Source organism: Cyprinus carpio, chromosome B5 (genome assembly GCF_018340385.1).
Source record: "Cyprinus carpio isolate SPL01 chromosome B5, ASM1834038v1, whole genome shotgun sequence".
NCBI lineage: Eukaryota > Metazoa > Chordata > Actinopteri > Cypriniformes > Cyprinidae > Cyprinus > Cyprinus carpio.
In genome coordinates, this window is record NC_056601.1 from 7,458,941 (window position 1) to 7,476,670 (window position 17,730).

The 17,730-nt window shown below is 37.2% G+C and overlaps 2 protein-coding genes across 4 annotated transcripts; one reads left to right on the top strand and one right to left on the bottom strand.

Annotated features, from left to right (window-relative positions):
* Positions 1-715: 715 nt before the first annotated feature.
* traf2a (Tnf receptor-associated factor 2a) lies at positions 716-8,778 on the bottom strand. Its single transcript, XM_042724010.1, has 11 exons — positions 8,549-8,778; positions 8,065-8,315; positions 7,643-7,721; positions 6,811-6,909; positions 6,383-6,544; positions 6,155-6,229; positions 5,979-6,053; positions 5,385-5,885; positions 5,128-5,305; positions 4,830-4,978; positions 716-3,797 (listed from the first exon to the last, which is right to left on the bottom strand). The coding sequence occupies exons 2-11, from the start codon at positions 8,250-8,252 to the stop codon at positions 3,579-3,581; spliced, it is 1,725 nt and encodes a 574-aa protein (XP_042579944.1). The 5' UTR covers positions 8,253-8,315; positions 8,549-8,778; the 3' UTR covers positions 716-3,578.
* Positions 8,779-9,255: 477 nt separating this feature from the next.
* Positions 9,256-17,259, top strand: trafd1 (TRAF-type zinc finger domain containing 1). Of its 3 annotated transcripts, none has more exons than XM_019080261.2 (11): positions 9,256-9,378; positions 9,940-9,977; positions 10,145-10,280; positions 11,031-11,084; positions 11,163-11,568; positions 12,573-12,934; positions 13,405-13,653; positions 14,688-14,817; positions 14,935-15,145; positions 16,711-16,771; positions 16,905-17,259. In XM_019080261.2, exons 2-11 carry the CDS (start codon positions 9,943-9,945, stop codon positions 16,941-16,943), a joined length of 1,683 nt encoding a protein of 560 aa, XP_018935806.1. In that variant the 5' UTR covers positions 9,256-9,378; positions 9,940-9,942; the 3' UTR covers positions 16,944-17,259. The 3 variants fall into 3 exon arrangements, with proteins under 3 accessions (XP_018935806.1, XP_042579945.1, XP_018935804.1); XM_042724011.1 differs by having other exon boundaries at positions 9,261-9,724; positions 9,938-9,977; XM_019080259.2 differs by having other exon boundaries at positions 9,262-9,732.
* The last annotated feature ends 471 nt before the right edge of the window (positions 17,260-17,730 follow it).

Genomic DNA, 17,730 nt, shown 5'->3' on the forward strand with positions numbered 1-17,730 from the left:
AACCAAAAGACTGAAGCCGCACAGTGACAGACTTGGGGGGGGGGGGTCTAATTTATAAAGCCTACACTTGATCCACTGTAAGCTATTAGGCTTCATGACCGGCAATCTTGAAATCTTTATTTTGTATAGTCCAACATGTCTGGAGATTAACACAAAGATCTACTATATTTTCCTTCTACTGAACTACAAAAGCATTTTTCTAGAGATTATATCACCTTGAAGAATTTTGGCTGAATACTTTTTAACCAAAAAAAAAAACACTTTCAGCTGGGCCTCCTCTAAACATCAAGTAACGCAGGATATGTGAGATTGGCTGAAAGTGCCATTGCTCAGACATCACCCTCTTCACCTCTTACTGTAGCTCTCAGTCCAACAGGGAAGCCCTGAACTCAAGAGCACTTCACTGGACTCTGTGAAAGCCATCAGTCTGAGAAGCCCTTTTATTACACCCCCGTAACAGCTCATAGGCTATTTCCTGGAACAGAGAGTGAGAAATGCATTTATGCAAGAAGAGAAAATGTTTGGACACATACTGTACCTTTGATTTGTTCATTATTATATATACAAAATAAATCACAGTTCACAAGAAAATAAATAACTGATAAGCTCAACTCATCTTCCTGAAATGACCCCACACAGTGCAAAATAATCAATGGTGCATGAGCACCCCCATGTGGTCAAGTGTGATACAACAGAACTTACAACAATACAAGACTGGAGAAAGAAGAGAACAGAAAAGACTTTATTTTAGATTTCACTGAGAATTAAATCATAACAGGATGAATCACACAGAGGTTCCTTCCTTGGCACATTGACTACAACAATTAGCGGAAGAAACCCACAGTGCCTTCACAGTAACATCTCTAGCTCTGTAAAACAGAATCGGGAAGATCAGTGGCACTGAGACACCATGAGAAAGGCATACAAAGTTACGTAGAAAGTCTGATTATTAAAGTAACCTCTATGAAATGCAACCTTGGAAATAAAAAGTATACAAATCTTAGTCAGCTGAAGAAGAAAAAAATCAGTCCTGGATTCCATAAATCATTATTTCTGCGAGTTTTAATCTCAACGGTATGCAAAAACGTAAAAAATAGCATATTTCTAGTGTTAGTGTATGCTTATCCAAAAATAAAACGCAAGTCAGAGTCAGTTAACGTATTATTTCTAACAGATAAAGGGGGCTCTTACCCACGTAAAGTCAAGCATTTCACCTATTCAGCGTATGAACATGAGCCCAGATTGAGTGAATGCAAACAGTAGATTTCACACTCAAGAACAGGAAGGACACTTGTATAATTGCACAAGCTAAAATGTGTGCACTACTACTAGTAAATCATGTGACGTCTACTCAAAGTAATAGGCAAATAAAAAGTGTTTTCCAAAAATCTCAAAGAATATTATTAATATGATTTACAATACAACATCCTGGCCACATGCAATGTTAGCTAAAGCTATGTATAGAGAACATTTGTATAGAAGCAGTTAGGCTACAGAGGCACGTCACATCTGTAGAACTATTCACACAAGTACTTTGAAATCTCATTGGGGCAAAAAGCAAGCGAGGAAATCTACGACGGTGAGATTTATTCATGTAGACAGGTTCTTGAGAGAGAGAGGAAAAACCGGAAGATCTTTCAGAATCTCATTCCCTCAGAGGATGCTGCCAAAGTGAAGGAGAACTTACCAAAGCCCAAAAAGAGCCCGAACACATTTTGAAACCATCCCAACAGGAAATAGTACATGTATTATCGATATAAATCTATGATATATATTTACGATTCATATTTGTTATATCCACAGCTACATCAGTCGTAAAACCGTGTACACTGTATAGTTTATCTATTTATACTTAAATTAACAATATACCACACTCACATTTATATACTGCATCTCAATCAACAGATAAAAAAAGATAAAGCAATACAAATAAAATGGTGGTCTACAAAGTAAACCGATAATTTACAATATGTTTTTTCTTCTTCTTCTCTATCAAAACATCTCATGCACAGAGAGATTTCGATATCTGTGGGAACTGGTTTGAAAATAGGCTGGGTCCAGGTGCTTTGTTAGCATGAAGGCATCTTTAAAAAGCATCTCAGACTCGGTTTCAAAAAATAACCAGACCAAAAAGCTCACATGGAAGACGTACTGTATACTAAAAGCCCTTATGTAGGAGTTATGCATTGTATATGTATAGTAATGCCTTCTCTGGTTGCAAATAAACCAAAAGAAATCCCACGGACTAGACTAAATGCATTGAACTGACTGTCTATTAAGGACTGAGGCTACTTCAAAAATGGCATAACAAACCACATTCCTCATTTTCTAGCACATTTACAGAATGCAAACCCCACAGCCTTTCTGGGAAAAAGACGATAGGAATCACTGACTACGAGTTCTCAAACACCTGCTTGGTTTATACTGATCGACACGGTCCAAACCAAGTCATATAGTTTTAATGGCATCCATAATGTTTGCCCAAAGCAGCACAATATCAACAGAACACCCAAAAACACAAGAAAACATCAAAATGCTAACAAGCATCAGCCTTTCCACGTCACAATAAAGCACACAAGATTATCTGTCCTACTTACACTACCTTTAGGCTAAAGGCTGCATCTTTTATTCGCGTATAACCACGTCGGCTGATGAGGCATTTGAGGTCCAAAGGAAAACTAGATGGTTTTGACACCAGCATGATTTAGTTGTTTTCTTCGACAGCGATTTTACAATGAAACTGCCTTCGCTTCTCAGGCTCAGGGTGTAAACCTGGTCTGCTGCTAACTTGAATGTATCTTCCACAGATCCAACATGCAAACTAATACATCAAAGAACACCGAAAATGGAAACGAAGGCCAAAAAACATATCACACCTTCACACACACACAAGCTCCTCAGCTCACAAGCAGGTTATCGAAACCCAAATTCTGCACTTTAAATTCAAGCAATGTCCACCACTACAGAGAGCCAATGAAAACGAGAAACATTCGAGGCACACAATGCTCAAAGGGAATGTCAGAAGACTGTCGATGCGTATGAAGCAAGTTAACTACGCAGTCGCAAAATGAACGCATCGACATCATTCGTTAGTGTGACTCCGTGTCAGTCTACGCACGAAACATTCACTTACGAGTAGCTCAAACACTAAGGAAAGCAAAAAAGTACCTAAATAGTGAGTGCGACACAAGCCAAGCGCTTGGAAATGAAATGACGTCTGTCTTGTGGAGAAAGTCTTCTCAATCTCTATAAAAGGCAAGGTGCCACATCTATGGCACAGGCAAGTAGTTACGTTACAATCACAGCTGACAGCTATCCCACTACGAGAGAGTGAGAGGTTCCCAAAGGGCAACTATATTACAGTAGAACTGCACAAACTCTGGGAACGATTTTGGTACATAATGCAGAGTGGTGTCGCGCCCAGTGCAGTATTGCACTGGGTACCATAGTCTCTTTGGGCTCACGCAAGCACGGCAAAGAGCTCAGACCGAGGGAACAGGCCTCAGAAAAAAAAGTACTGCACGGGAACCACTACAGGCTGGAGAGAGGAGCATGGCGGAGCAGCAGCATCTGACACCTTAAAGGCCTGTGAGGTCGACAATGGCCTTGATGAAGATGGTGTCATCTCGAATGTAGGAGTTCTTGGAGTCTAATTTGGAGAGAGGGCAGAAGAGAGGGCAGCCGCTGGCAATGTTCATGTCACTCACAGGCCTCTGGAAGGAGGAAGAGGAAATGTCTGGCCGGAAGGCATCGATGATGTGCTCCCTGTTGTTCTGATCCAGCAACATAAGGGTGACCTGAGGACCAAGGTGTTAAATATTTAAATGAGTTTAGACCAAGAAAGGTCTGAGTTTAGACAGGTATGAATGGATGCAAAGCTGAAGCCAGTCATTCAGTGGAAGGAACAAGAACCCCATAAAAATAATAAAGTGGGAACATAAAGGGATGGAAAATGGCCACTGTCACACATTATATGTGTGTTAATGACATACTTTAGGAGTGTCCACAACAAATATGTTACATGTTGTTTGCACATAGCTGACATAAAAATGTTTCTTAAAAATGGTATAAAACAAATTAAATGATTAAAAATGCAATGAGTGAAAAGCAAAAACATAACACTATCATTCAAAAGTTTGGGGTTAGGTCTTTTTTTTTATTTTAAGACATTAATACTTAATTTAATACACTGAGAAGTGACAGTAAAGACATAATGTTACAAATAAATTATATTTTATATAAAAGCTGTTATTTCAATTTCTATTTCTATTCAAGAATCATAAAAGTATAATGTATTTTTTAACACCAAATAACCATATATGAATTATTTCTAATGAATCATGTAACACTGAAAACTGAAGTAGATTCACCTTTGCCATCATAAGAAAAATTAAATTATATATATATATATATATATATATATATATATATATATATATATTAAACTTAGAGTTATTGTGAAATATTATAACAATTTGAAATATTAGTGATTTTACTGTATTTTTGATAAAATAAATGCAGCTTTGATGAGCATTAGTCTTAAAAAAAAAAAAAAAAAAAAAAAATTTACCAACCCAAAAAATTGGAACGATTATATATTTTTCTTACATCTTAAATACACGATATGAGTATTTTATTTCTTTATTTTTTATTTATTACTATCAGTAAGTTAGTGATGAGTCATACCCCAAATTGCATTTATGTATTTTTAAATAAAATTTTAGGACAAAAAAAGCAGCACTTCACTGACTTGAACCTGAAAAAGTCTGTCAGGATTTCAGGAATAAATAACGGTCAGACACACAATGTTAAAAGTTGATCACACTGACCTTCTGATTGAAAGGCCACTTAAGCAAGGCATCACTGTGTCCCCTCATCACCACGAAGAATAGAGACAAGTGAGTACCACGTCCCGTCCCATCCCCATTCAGATAGATGCGCAAACACATCTTATAGCCATATTTGCTTGTGTAAAATGCTGTAACAAACAACAGGGCACCTTGGGGTGAGACGCCATACTTCAAGACATATCATATCTAAGCTAAACAACAAACACAAGCAATCTCTCACACTATTCTTAATTATTAATATGAAACTGTAAAAGTAAAACATGCAAAATAAAAATACCAGGCGAGAACATTGCAGGTGCCCGTCCGGCTACAGCATCTTGTCTCTTCTTCGAGAAGTCAGAGATCTTCCACACAAATACACCATCATAAGTGGCAGCGGACATCTCCCTCATCTTTCCCTCCATCTCCACGATGGAGAGATCCCTAAGGCCTACTGTCCTCTCCAGCTGCCGTACCTGCAGAAAAATCTAGTATTGAATGAAACTATATCTCAGGCAAAAAAAAAACATATCGCTTTTACATCAGACACTTTACCTTGTTGTTGAGTATCTCAATCTTGTCCTGATCAAGCCGGTGCTGACGGTTATAGGCCTCCATGGTGGTAGCGGAGCGCTCCATCTCACGGTTGAGCACGCAGACGATGTTCTCAAAGGTGCTTACCTTCAGCTCCAGCTCCTGACAGCGACGGCTGAGCTCCGCCACTTTGGTTTTCTCACTGTGTAGCTGCAGCTCCAAGGCTGCCCCAACCGCTGTAGGGAGTGGGGTGAAAGACGTACCCAGCGTTGGAGCCAGCGGAGGTGGCAGCAGCGCACAAGCCCCCTGCACGGGAGCCCCTGCTCCACTCAGCTGGCCCATCTTCAGCTCCAGCTCCCGCAGAGACTGATGCAGCTCGTGGATCTTATGGCTGGCCAGTTCCAGACTCTGAGGCTGCAGACACTCTAAGTTCACCTTGATGCCCATGATGAAGTGCAAAAGGAGGTTTAAGTGCTCGTAGGAACAGGCTTGCTCATGGTCATGGATCTTCTCCTTTTCCACCTACAAGAAATCAGAGAGCCTGATGCTAAAAAACATTTGTGGAACCGAAATGAATATGAAATCTGATGGATGCAGAAAAGTCAGATTACCTACCATCATATCACAGCCTACAACGTGAAATCTGCAAGGTGTTCTGAATTTGGTGCACAGTTTAATGTGGTCCACATACTGCAGAGGAAAAGACAGATACCCAAATGAAAGTAACTATGAAAAAGTTCTAAATATAATTACAAAAGAAAAAGCAAAAAGCCTAAATGCTATTTACTTACTTTCTCTCTGGGAATTTTTTTCTTGGCACAACCTTCACAAATCATTGGGTATTTAGGGCATATCTCATCATGGGCCTAAAAAACATGTTCTTTAGTATCACAAATATCACAAAAATCCAAAACTAAGAAGATGAAAGCCATGTATTAATAAAGGATTGATTAATGATCCTCACATCACATTTAAGAAAAAAAAACAGTTCTGTGTTTTAATGTTAATAAGAGTCATACCTTAATGTTTTTAAAATGAAATGGCTCCTTGCAGTATTTACAATTAAGAGTCCTTTCTGGGCACTCTCTCTCATTGTGACGTTCAAGTTCGTTGGCTCTCAGAAGCTCTTTGCATGATGGGCAGGGAAGGATCCTGAAGTCACACTTTCCCTCGTGGTTTGCCTTTGAGAGATCAAGAACCATTCAGATGATGCATGTCATTTTAAAACCGTTTGTAAACTGCAAACAACACTGCCTAAAAAAATAAATAAAAGATTATAAGATGGTTTGCTGGTTGATCTCCCAGTCTGGTCAAGCTGGTTTGTTAGTGGGTTTAGGGCACTTTTCAGCTGGTCAAGCTGGGAGATCTGCTTGCCAACCAGTTATGTACGAGCCTGACAAAGCTGGTTTAAGCAGTTTTTTAAAAGCATGGAAGGGACACGAAGTACCTCATATTCTTTGATGGTGCCTGTCCAGCTGCATTCCTCATTGATGCAAACAGCTTCAAGAGCTTCAACTTCTCTTTTGGCAGCATTATCGGGAAAAGCCTAAAAAGAAATTGCACATAGTAAAAGTGAAATCTTCTTCCAACTTTCATTTGTCATTACTGACAGTGAAAAATTGGTTAAGACCTGTTCACACCAAGAACTATGACTACAAATATAATTATCGTTCATACCAATGGAAGATGACATTCTGTTTTTTTAAGCACATAGAAAAAAAAACGGTTTCAATAATACTGTTTCTCTGTGTTATGTGGATTGTTCTATTCTTATTGAATTATTATGTGTATTAATTAAATGTTTACTGTTATCATTATAGTTATTGTCTTTTTCAATGTATAAAACTGACTGCCAAAAAACTGGCTGCCTAAAATGCCTAATTTTGCCACCACCCTTCCGAAAAACTTCAGAGGAAGTCACAGCTTCTGCCACAACTACTGCACTTACTGTACAAACTGTACTTCAGTTATTGTAAGAATAGAATTGTATTACAGTAAAACTGTATATATTTCCACATTTTTTAAGGAACTTTGCATTAGCTACCACGGTTACAAAAACGTCCAAAATATACAAAACAAACAAACCAAAAAATTTTGTGGTTTTACCATTTTAGTAGATGCGGCATTTTAGTGGGAAACTACAGTGATTATAGTTTGTGAATTCTCATTTTATTTTTATTTGTTTATTTATTTTTGGAAGGGTTATCAGCACTAAAAAAATATTTCAAGGCGATTTTCCTACTATTTCAATTGTACTGTATAATAAAACGAATACTTACACAGCCCTGTTTCAAAATTGATGTTGGTTCTTCAAATATGTCCTCCTTTATACAGGCACTGCATTTCTGTGGTCCGGAGCTGCGATGGAAAAGTAAATGTTTCATACACACAACCACAAATAAAAAAAAAATAAAAAAATAAAAATATCGCGGATAAATACAAAGGCACACCACATAGTAGTAACAGTTGATTTTGACAACAGCTGCAACAGTCTGGCTATTGTAGTTTCCAGCTCGCCCAGCTAAACAAGCCGAACACAACCTGACAGCCTGCATTTATTTATGTTCCCCGATCTGAAGCAACGTTTACTGCTTGTATACCCATAAAATATACCATAAAAATGGCAAGGGAGGCCTGACAGGTCGTGTTCATCTTTTGTTGCGTCGTGTCAGGTGGGCCATCTGGATTGAATGCCGCTTACCTCACTGCTTTATTAAAACAATAAGAACAGAAACGATGTCCGCACTGCGCCTGAAACGGTCTCCTAAGGATTTTCAGACAGATATTGCACAGATGCTTGTCCTCCAGTTTGTTGGCGAGTATTTTCTTGGGGAAGCCAGGTTTGTTGCCTTCTAATGAAGATGGTGGTGAGGGTTCCTGTGCAGCCATTATTCCCGAGCGCGCATGTGACCAGGCTCCGGAGAAGAGACACGGATCTTTCTACACATTTCACTGAAAGGGGTTGTAAACAGACGATTTTTGCATTGTGTCACATAAAAGGATTAACTTAGTATGCATTAAATACATCCAAATACGCGCACGGTTTATGTTTATACAGGCATGACAGCTATGACAAAATAGCATCGTCAGAATAAAGTTTTATAGTAGCATTTACTGTTGTTGGGATCTCTGATTATTTTCATAACAATAAATATTGTTACGTTTTAAAATCACATATGTCCTACCATATTATGGTCCAACGAACATTATAAAAACCCCTGCAGTGCTGTGAAACATTGTATTAATTACATTCAGCGTTCTTGCCGTGTGCAGTCATACGTGTGGTCATAATTTATTATTATTATTAATAATATTATTTATAGTGTTCCTTAAAAACGTGAGTAACGGTAGGCGTCGTGTTCTCTCCAGCTGCTCATGGCGTGGATGGTAGCGTCCACTAGAGGGCGAATGATGACAAAATATGTGAAGCTAGAACTTTAACGTACTAAAAATTACAAAACAAAAGTCTTCTCTTTCTTTTATTGAACAATCCTAAAAAGAATACAATTATGTATGATAGGATGCATATTTAAGATGAATTAATAATTTAATTATTATTACTACTACTATTACTGTTGTTACTGTTGTTTTTTTAATAAAAAAAAATCTAAACTAGTTAATCTTTAACATGATTGCCTAAAATCTGTCAAAAGTAATCTTTAACCTATACGATGTATTCTTTCTGATTTAATAAAATAACTCAAAAGCTATAATACAAGGTTTTTCCTTCTGCTTTTCAATTTTTTGAAAAATAAAAATAAAATCCACAAAATAAACGTCAAGCGTAAACGCATCATATTTTGCAGTAGAGATACTTTCCACCATTACTGAATAATTGTAATAAGTATTTTTGCCGATCATCTTCGTCTTTTATTTTGAAAATATTAATAATAGTTTCTCCGTCACTATCTGTCAGTGTTGCTGGTTTCACGGAGACCGCCTCTTGTTGATACTGTTGTGTCACGAAACGAAAGCTGAACTGATAATTGCAGTAGTTGGCACAGATCTACCTCAGGCCAGTAGTAGTTTATTACTTGTTTCTGTGTAGATTTACAGACTCTAATGAATCGCATGACCAATACTGTAGTGAGCGTTATACTGTAGCTGACCAGCAATGGACACTCTTCGAAATGGCAGCCCAAGCATCTAGATTCAACTAATCAGACTTAAAAGCAGCTATTTAAAATGCCTTTGTGCCTATTGACAAAACACTGTTGACTGTGTCTGTATCATTGAATAATTCCTTTAATGCCTCCTCGTTCTTGGACTAAGAACAAGAACGAAAAGCACTAGCGAGTAACGTTAGTTTTACTTCTCTAGCGAAAACAGCAGCTTCAGGTGGTCGCTAACAAGCTTCGGCAATAATAAGGTAACGTTAAGTGTGTAATGTTAGTATGTCTATTCTAGCAAATACCTTTTTTATAGGAAAAACAGAAAAAAATAAGTCATATAGTAAGCCTGTTAGGAAGTCCGTGGTGTATTTTCCCCCTTTTACCATCTATATTTTATTAAGGACATTTTATCCAGAAACATGGAGTAGGGTATGTGTTTAATGAGTTTTCTCTTTTTCACACAGACTATGGCAGAGGAAAATACCCAGTTTTGCAGTAATTGGTAAGTAAAATAAATAAATAAATATAAATGAATAAAAAATGATGTCGTCATTCACTTACCCACATGCTTTTCCCAGTACAGAACAAAAGGGGAAGTCAGTCAGAATGACGGTTTCTGTCACCATTCACCTTCATTGAAACTGACTGTGATATGCTCTTTGTCTCTAGCAAGCATGACATTCCAGAAGCTAACTTTACAACACATGAGATCCACTGTCGGCGGAATATTGCTCTTTGTGAGGTGTGCCAGGAGCCTTTTCCTCATGCTGAGCTTGTGCAGCACAAAGAGATGGACCATGCAGAGGTACGATCTGGACGTGATGTATGAGTAATTGACTGTATATTTAATAATATCCCTAAGGACCTAAGTCAGAGTACTGTAGACATAAATAAAAAAAAAAATGTAAAGTCGACAAATAATTCTATGGGTTTTGAGAATCAGATTAAATTTTTTTTTTTTTTTTCAGTTTACTGTCCCTTATGTTGATCCAAACCAGTATGACTTTATTCTGAAGAACACACACACACTAAATATTCTGAAGAAATGTCAGTGAAGGTCAGTGGAGTCAAAACAGAAATGATAAAAAACAGGACATTTAGAGATCTTAACAGATGTTTTTGTTTAGAGTGAACTATAAACATCAAGTCACTATCAAATCAAAACTGTCCCTTGTAATCTTTAATCAAAAACATTAACTTAACCTCCCTATTGCAATGACATCTCTTCTCACAACCTGTCATTCATAGATCACAGCAATTAACAAACAATAGTGATCCAATTAATTCTAGACAAAAACAAATCCAACCCTATTTTTTTCCTAATTAGAGAAGAATTTTAACTCAGATATATGTAGCAATAGAAAAGAAAAGACACGGTTTTCCCTTCATGCTGACTTTAAGACAGTAGGATATATTGAACATCAGCAGTGTTTTAAATAGCATTCATTTAAACATAGCATCAGTGTTATGTATATTGCAGAATAAAACAGAAACAGAGTTGGTGTTGTTCTCCCCAGGCTGCTAAATTTTATAAAATCTAAACCTCTTTTTACAGGAACAGTGCAAATGTGGATTAAAGATAGAGAAGAGGTTCATGGAGGTCCACCAGGTACAATATAAACAGTTATGCATATTGCTGTATTCATTGATGAGTTCTGTATATCTGATGACTTTTTACCCCTCTCAGAGGTCAGAGTGCAGTCATCGACTGGTCCCGTGTCAGTTCTGTGATCTGGAGGTGGCCTCCTTTCAGACTAAAGAGCACGAGGATTACTGTGGGACCCGTACCGAGCCCTGCCCCGTCTGCAAGTGTAACGTTATGCTGAGAGAACAACACATCCATCCAGCATTGTGCGGAAGTCTGACTCCACCTCAGGAGAGGCACAGTAATAGGGCAGGGGCCCAGTCCCCAGGAGCATGGTTTGAGGCGCATTCAATCCATAACCTAATATACAATAATAACAGCACAGGGTCAGCAGACCGCAGGGGTCCGCCACGACCTTTGGAGGACAGACTGCACAACAGCATCAGAGGAACAGTGAGGGGAGGAACCAGGAGAAATGCAGAAACAAGGAACAATGATTTTGCTTATTGTATGTATCCATCTGGCTGTTTTGGTCCTCCTTATTCAGGAAAAAAAATATTCACAAAAAACTAGGGATGGATGATACAGCCTTGACAGAAATGTGCAAATATTAGACATTTTTTTAATTTATCCAGTCTATAGATAGGATATTCAATTGTGAATTTCCCCTGCAAATGAGGCACAGACACACATCTGAAGTGGCAACTGCACAGACTGTTAATGGTGCTTAAAGGTGGCATAAATACATTTACACAGCAATTAAAAGTACATCAATAAAATTATACTAGGGGCTGAGGTAGGTCAGAGCAACATTTAATCTGGTTTATATGCTGCATTTAACACTGTTAAATGTGATATTTAGCAAATCTCAAAATTAATTTTCATTTTTAGTACTCTAAACCTCCCAGTTTCGCAGACAAGTCTTAAGCCTAGTCCCAGACTAAAATGTAAGTCTGAGCTGTTTTAACCGAAAAAAAAAAGGGCACTGATTGATCTTAAAACATGTCAGTTCCTTTGTTTTGTCCCGAGATGCACACCAGTAATGTTTTTTCTAAGGCACGTTTATAAAAATTACTTAAATGTCCTAATTGAACTATGACCTAATCCTGGCTTAGTCTAAGACATTTCTGAGAAACCGGGCCTAAAATAAAACAATATTAAAGCCTAAAATAATGTTTCTATGTGTGATTTTATTTGTAGCATTTAAAATATTTTTTAATGATGGTTTTATTGTTTTGTTTATTTTTTTAAAGATTTTGACAAAATATGTTTGTCCACTTACTTTGGATAAAACTATCTCAGAACTGCATAAATGTGAAATGTAATCTAATAAAAATTGCGTAGAATTTAAATATTGGCCATAACATTGAATTAATCGGCTTATTGTATGAGTTAGAGTTGTGATATCAGTTCATCCCAACAATGGGTTTTAAACATGATGGGAGCTTTCATTGGGTGTTAACAGGATGCTGGAGGAAAAAAACTAACCTTCCACTCTGCTCATTTCCTCAGTGCTAGATCAGGAAACTGAGCTGGGTTACAACAACAACAGCCTGCTGTGGTCTCTGGGACAGATGCCAGACTATGAGTCCTCTAGTCTGGACTACATGCTGGCCCTCAGCCTGCAGAGTGAAGGAGACTTGGAGGACCCCCGCCAGGAGGGTGTGTGGACTGATGTGTGGGACCTTCGCCTGGGAAGGACACCAGCCCCAAGCAATCTCACGTCCCAGCTCTCCTCCAGCACTAACAACAACTGCACTGTGGCCTCCCCTAAAACCAACCCGACAGTGGGCCACAGCCCCTCCTTAAACATCATGCTGCCTTGTGAGTTCTGTGAAGAGCTCTTTCCAGAGGAAGACCTTATCTTACACCAGGTAAGTGATGAGGCCTCAATCATCCCATCACGTTACACTCCCTCTTGGCTTGATATTTAAGCTAGGCCTCTTGTGTCTTGATAGAGCTGGCAAATGTGAAGTTGCATCAGCCAAAGTGGTACTTAAAGCTTCTAGAGTCGTTTCTTTTGAGCGCCATTACATGTCTACGTTAACAGAGCACAACATAAGCCATGTTTTTCATGGCAGGCTATTGTAATGTCAGCACTGATGTTGAATCTCCCACTTCATTTCTTCTTGTTAGGTCTCTATTGTTTCACAATGTGGTGTTTAGTTTCCATGGGAACCTCCTCGAATTTCAGCCTTCTAGCTTCTCCCACAGGCCGAACCCTGATCAGATTCTTCTCCTCTTTCTGAGGCCATAGAGGAGGGGTCTGCTATCTGAGTCGCTTGTTTTGGATTTTTGCCTTTAGTAGCCAGCATGAAGTAAATATTCGTTTTTTGTCTTCTAGACTGGCTGCAGCCCGACCACTGCTATTGCTTCCTTCAGTAAACAAGCTCCTTCTTTTCAATATGAAGAAATCATCAGTCAAGGGGCTAGTCATGTCATTCCTCCCCGCACACCCAGTCCGCCCACCCTGCCCCTCTCTGTTTCGCCGCTTTCCTGCAGTTCCTCCTCCAGCCCCGTTGAGGGTGACGTGCTCATTCCTTGTGAGTTTTGTGGTGTTGCCTTGGAAGAGGACATACTCTTTCACCATCAGGTATAACACCCTGTGATTTTCTGCAGTACTTAGCAGGTCTTACAAATAAAGTTTTACATATAGGATTTTTTTTTTTTAAGAATCTGCTACTTTGTGTTTAATATTTTGCCAAAATCTTAATATTATTGACCACAAATGCAATTAAGTATTTCAACATTCTAATTGTGAATGTCACCCCGAAATTTCTTTTTTGAAAATGTTTATAAATAAAATACTACATCATCTCCACAAAAAAGGTACTCATTATAATTCATATTAAATCTGTCTCAAAACATTTTGAGAAAACATATTTACATGGTTTTGTAAAGAGAGAAGCTTCATAAATATGATGGATATCTACAAAAGAATACTATTTCATATCATGTAATATGATTTTTACTGTCATAGCTCATGTAGTATTAAAGGGATAGTTCATGCAAAAAATGACAATTTTGTCATTAATTACTCACCCTCATGTCGTCCTAAACCCGTAAGACCTTTGCTCATCTTCAGAACACAAATTAAGATATTTTTGATGAAATCCGAGAGCTTTCTGTCCCTACATAGACAGCAACGCAACTGAGACGTTCAAGTCCCAGAAAGGTAGTAAGGACATTGTTAAATTGGTCTCCATGTGACCTCTGTGGTTCAACCTTAATTTTATGAAGCTACGAGGATACTTTATGTGTGCAAAGACAAAGATAGAAAACAAAAATAACTACTTTATTCAACAATTTCTTCTCTTCAGTGTCACACTCTGATGCACGTTCACAAGAGTATCAAAATACCTGACAATTAACGACAGTTTTCATTTTTGGCTGAACTGTCCCTTTAAAAAAAAACTTCTATATTTAAGTCATTTATAAAAAATATTTATAAAAAAGTATAAAATGTATAAATTTGGCTTGTAATTATTCCTTTTGTTTACATCTAATTTTTTATCATTCATGATAAATGAATTTGTTTCTGTTAGTATGTGTAAGCACTTGTGAAAGTAGAGGAGAAACGGAGTGCACATTTTAGTTGATACTCTTCAATCTCATTATACTGTACAGGACAAGTGTGACTTCCGCCCCCAGACAGCTTTTTCAATAGGCGGATTGTCTCCACGGAAACCACACCACACCGCCAAAGAGGCCCACGAGAGGAGATCTCCTGAGAGGCAGAGAAGGGTGAGACATCAAGGTGAGCCACCAAAATAGATGAACACAATCTCATTGTGTAATCCACTTATTAATTTAACTTCTTATTTACAAAATATATGCGTTTAAAATCAGTATGTACCTCTGTATCTTTCTGTAGCTGACCCAGATGAGGAGATCCTGCGGGAGACAGCTCAGGGGTGGCAGAAAGGTAACTCAGGTTTGGACCAGAGGCTGCCCTCAGCCTACGGTTACACTAAGAACACGAATGCTGAGCAGCAGGTGAAGAGCAGGAACCAAATGCACAGAGCAGTAGAAGCGAACACATGCCTCAATGACAGCCTCAAGCCCCGTTCTACAACCACTTCGGGGTATGCTTAAATCTTTTTGGTAACACTTTCTGTTAAGCCCATATTTATAATACATAGTAAGAGTATTCTTAAGGCACTATAATGAATGTATAATGCATTACAAAAAAAACATATAATATGTTATATCATCTTAGGAATATTCATAAGGACAGTTTTAATGTTTTATAATATTTACTTATTTGTGGTTATAGCTTTTAAGAGTATGATGATTTATAACACACAGTGAACATGTTGCATCCACGTATGTTACAATGGATTATATTTCTCATAGTTATAATGTATAATAAGTTTCATATCTTGCCATCTTTCTTATGCTACTTAACTTAAAGCAATCAAAGACCACTTACAAGGTTAGTAATAATAATAATAATAATAATAATAATTTTCACAAACAGCCATAAGATCAAATGTCAGATCAGATGAATGTGTAATTTGACACATTTGCTTTAAACTATTTTTATTGTTATATCAGTTTATTTTGATAGTACCCTTTAGAGAGCTGTTGATAAGTAACTCTGCAACTACATGTCAACTAGCAGTCATTGGAGTATGAGTAGTATGTCTGCTGCTAACACTTTATTTTGATGGTTCTCCAGCAGACAAACTGACTATAAGTAACTTTGCAAGTATGTCAACATTCTACCAACCCTAACCTTAAAGGGATACTCCATCCCAAAATGAAAATTTTGTCATTAATCACTTACCCCCATGTCTTTCCAAACCCGTAAAAGCTTTGTCTTCGGAACACAATTTAAGATATTTTGGATGAAAACCGGGAGGCTTGTGACTGTCCCATAGACTGCCAAGTAAAATACACTGTCAAGATCCAGAAAAGTATGAAAAGCTTCATCAGAATAGGCCATCTACCATCAGGTTTTTTTTTGTTTGTTTGTTTTTTTTCATAAGTGATTAATGTCAAAATTTTCATTTTGGGGTGGAGTATCCCTTTAACCTAAGCCTACTAATACTCTAATGAGAGTTAGTTGACTTGTAATTGCAAAGTTGCTTATAGTCAATAGACTAAGTGGACCATCAAAATAAAATGTAACCTAACATATAAACTGCATTTTTTCAGTTGAAATTATTAACTAGCTCACATCCAAATTAATATTAGCCTCACTGGGAACACTCAAATAACATTCAACACCTAACCACTCACAAGATGTAGCAAGATACTGTGCACTGTGTTTAATATGTGCATCAAACAATGTCAAGAAGATATATAGCCCATTATAAATGTAAAAGTACAGTAGATTTAATATGGTGTTCATTGTGTGTTATAAATAATCATAATCTTAAAGTTATACCCACAAATGCATAAGAATTATAAAGTATTGTAATTGTTGTTATGATTATTTATGAGATGATATAACATATTATAAGGTCTTTTATAATGCATTCATTATAATGCCTTAAGAATACCCTTATAATGTATTATAAATATGGGCTTCATAGAAAGTGTTACCATATTTTTCATAAATAATTTCTATGTATACATAGGTATGATGATGATGAGAAAATTCTGGTTACATTAAAACTAAAATGTGTATATTTTTACGTGACAGACCTCCACACCGAGGAAGATTGGAAGGTCGGAGGAGTGATAAAAACACAGAGACTCCAAAGGTATTTACGTGAATTGTTACAGGATTATAAATAAGATTTGGAAGACCTGCATGCAGGATATATTAGATGATATTACATATTTTGATTTTACAAATACTTTTTGACCTGTTCTACATTGCATTTTTATCTCCAGGTGCCTAAAAAACATAATGTTGAAAAAGAGGAGGAATAGAAAAGGGGAAAGAGTCTAACCAATCTTTGAGTCAAAACAGTGACCTGTTATTACTGTCTATATGCTATTATGTTTGTGTCTGTAAATCATTTACATGTCTAGCTGAATTTATCAATTATTTGGCTTGTAAATGTATTTCTTTAATTGCACTAGTTTTTTGCTCCATTGTATTTTTTTCTATGGTGTTTGTATGTGATTTTAAATGTTTGTTTTGAGCTTTGTTAAATTTTCTTTGTTTCAAAGACATTGGAAATTTTTTTATATGTTACTGCAAACTCTACACGTTATAGTAGTAAATATAGAAACTCCCATAAAACTTTACTGTATTGTTTATACATTAGTTAATGCAGTGGTTAACATGAACAGCTGAACAATGCTGCATTTATTAATCCTGGTTAATATTATTATTAACATATTTTAACATTAAAAGGGTCATATGATGTGATTTAAATTTTTTCTTTCTCTTTGGCGTGTTACAAGCTCTTGGCGCATAAAGATCTGTAAAGTTGCAAAGACTAATGTCTCAAATCCAAAGAGATATTCTTTATAAAAGTTAAGAGTCAACCACGCCCTCCTAAAACGGCTCGTTCTAACACGCTGCCACGTCTACGTCATGATGTGGGAAGATTTGCATAAAGCCACCCAAATGTTCACGCAAAGAAAGAAGGCGTAACTTTTATTCTCATTGTTGCCGCTGCTGCCATGTTGTGGAGATGCTGTGTTTCATTGTGAAAGCAAACTACTTTGATAAGCCTTCCAAAAGAGGACACAACTAGAAATCAGTGGT

Excerpts from the sequence above, each read along its gene's own strand:
- traf2a (XM_042724010.1), bottom strand. The coding sequence starts at position 8,252 with ATGGCTGCACAGGAACCCTCACCACCATCTTCATTAGAAGGCAACAAA. Across the intron at positions 6,054-6,154 it reads AAAAAATTCCCAGAGAGAAA|TATGTGGACCACATTAAACT; the intron begins GTAAGTAAATAG and ends TTTCCTCTGCAG. Across the intron at positions 5,886-5,978 it reads TTGTAGGCTGTGATATGATG|GTGGAAAAGGAGAAGATCCA; the intron begins GTAGGTAATCTG and ends GATTTCTTGTAG.
- trafd1 (XM_019080261.2), top strand. The coding sequence starts at position 9,943 with ATGGCAGAGGAAAATACCCAGTTTTGCAGTAATTG. Across the intron at positions 10,281-11,030 it reads AAGAGATGGACCATGCAGAG|GAACAGTGCAAATGTGGATT; the intron begins GTACGATCTGGA and ends CTCTTTTTACAG. Across the intron at positions 14,818-14,934 it reads GAGAAGGGTGAGACATCAAG|CTGACCCAGATGAGGAGATC; the intron begins GTGAGCCACCAA and ends ATCTTTCTGTAG.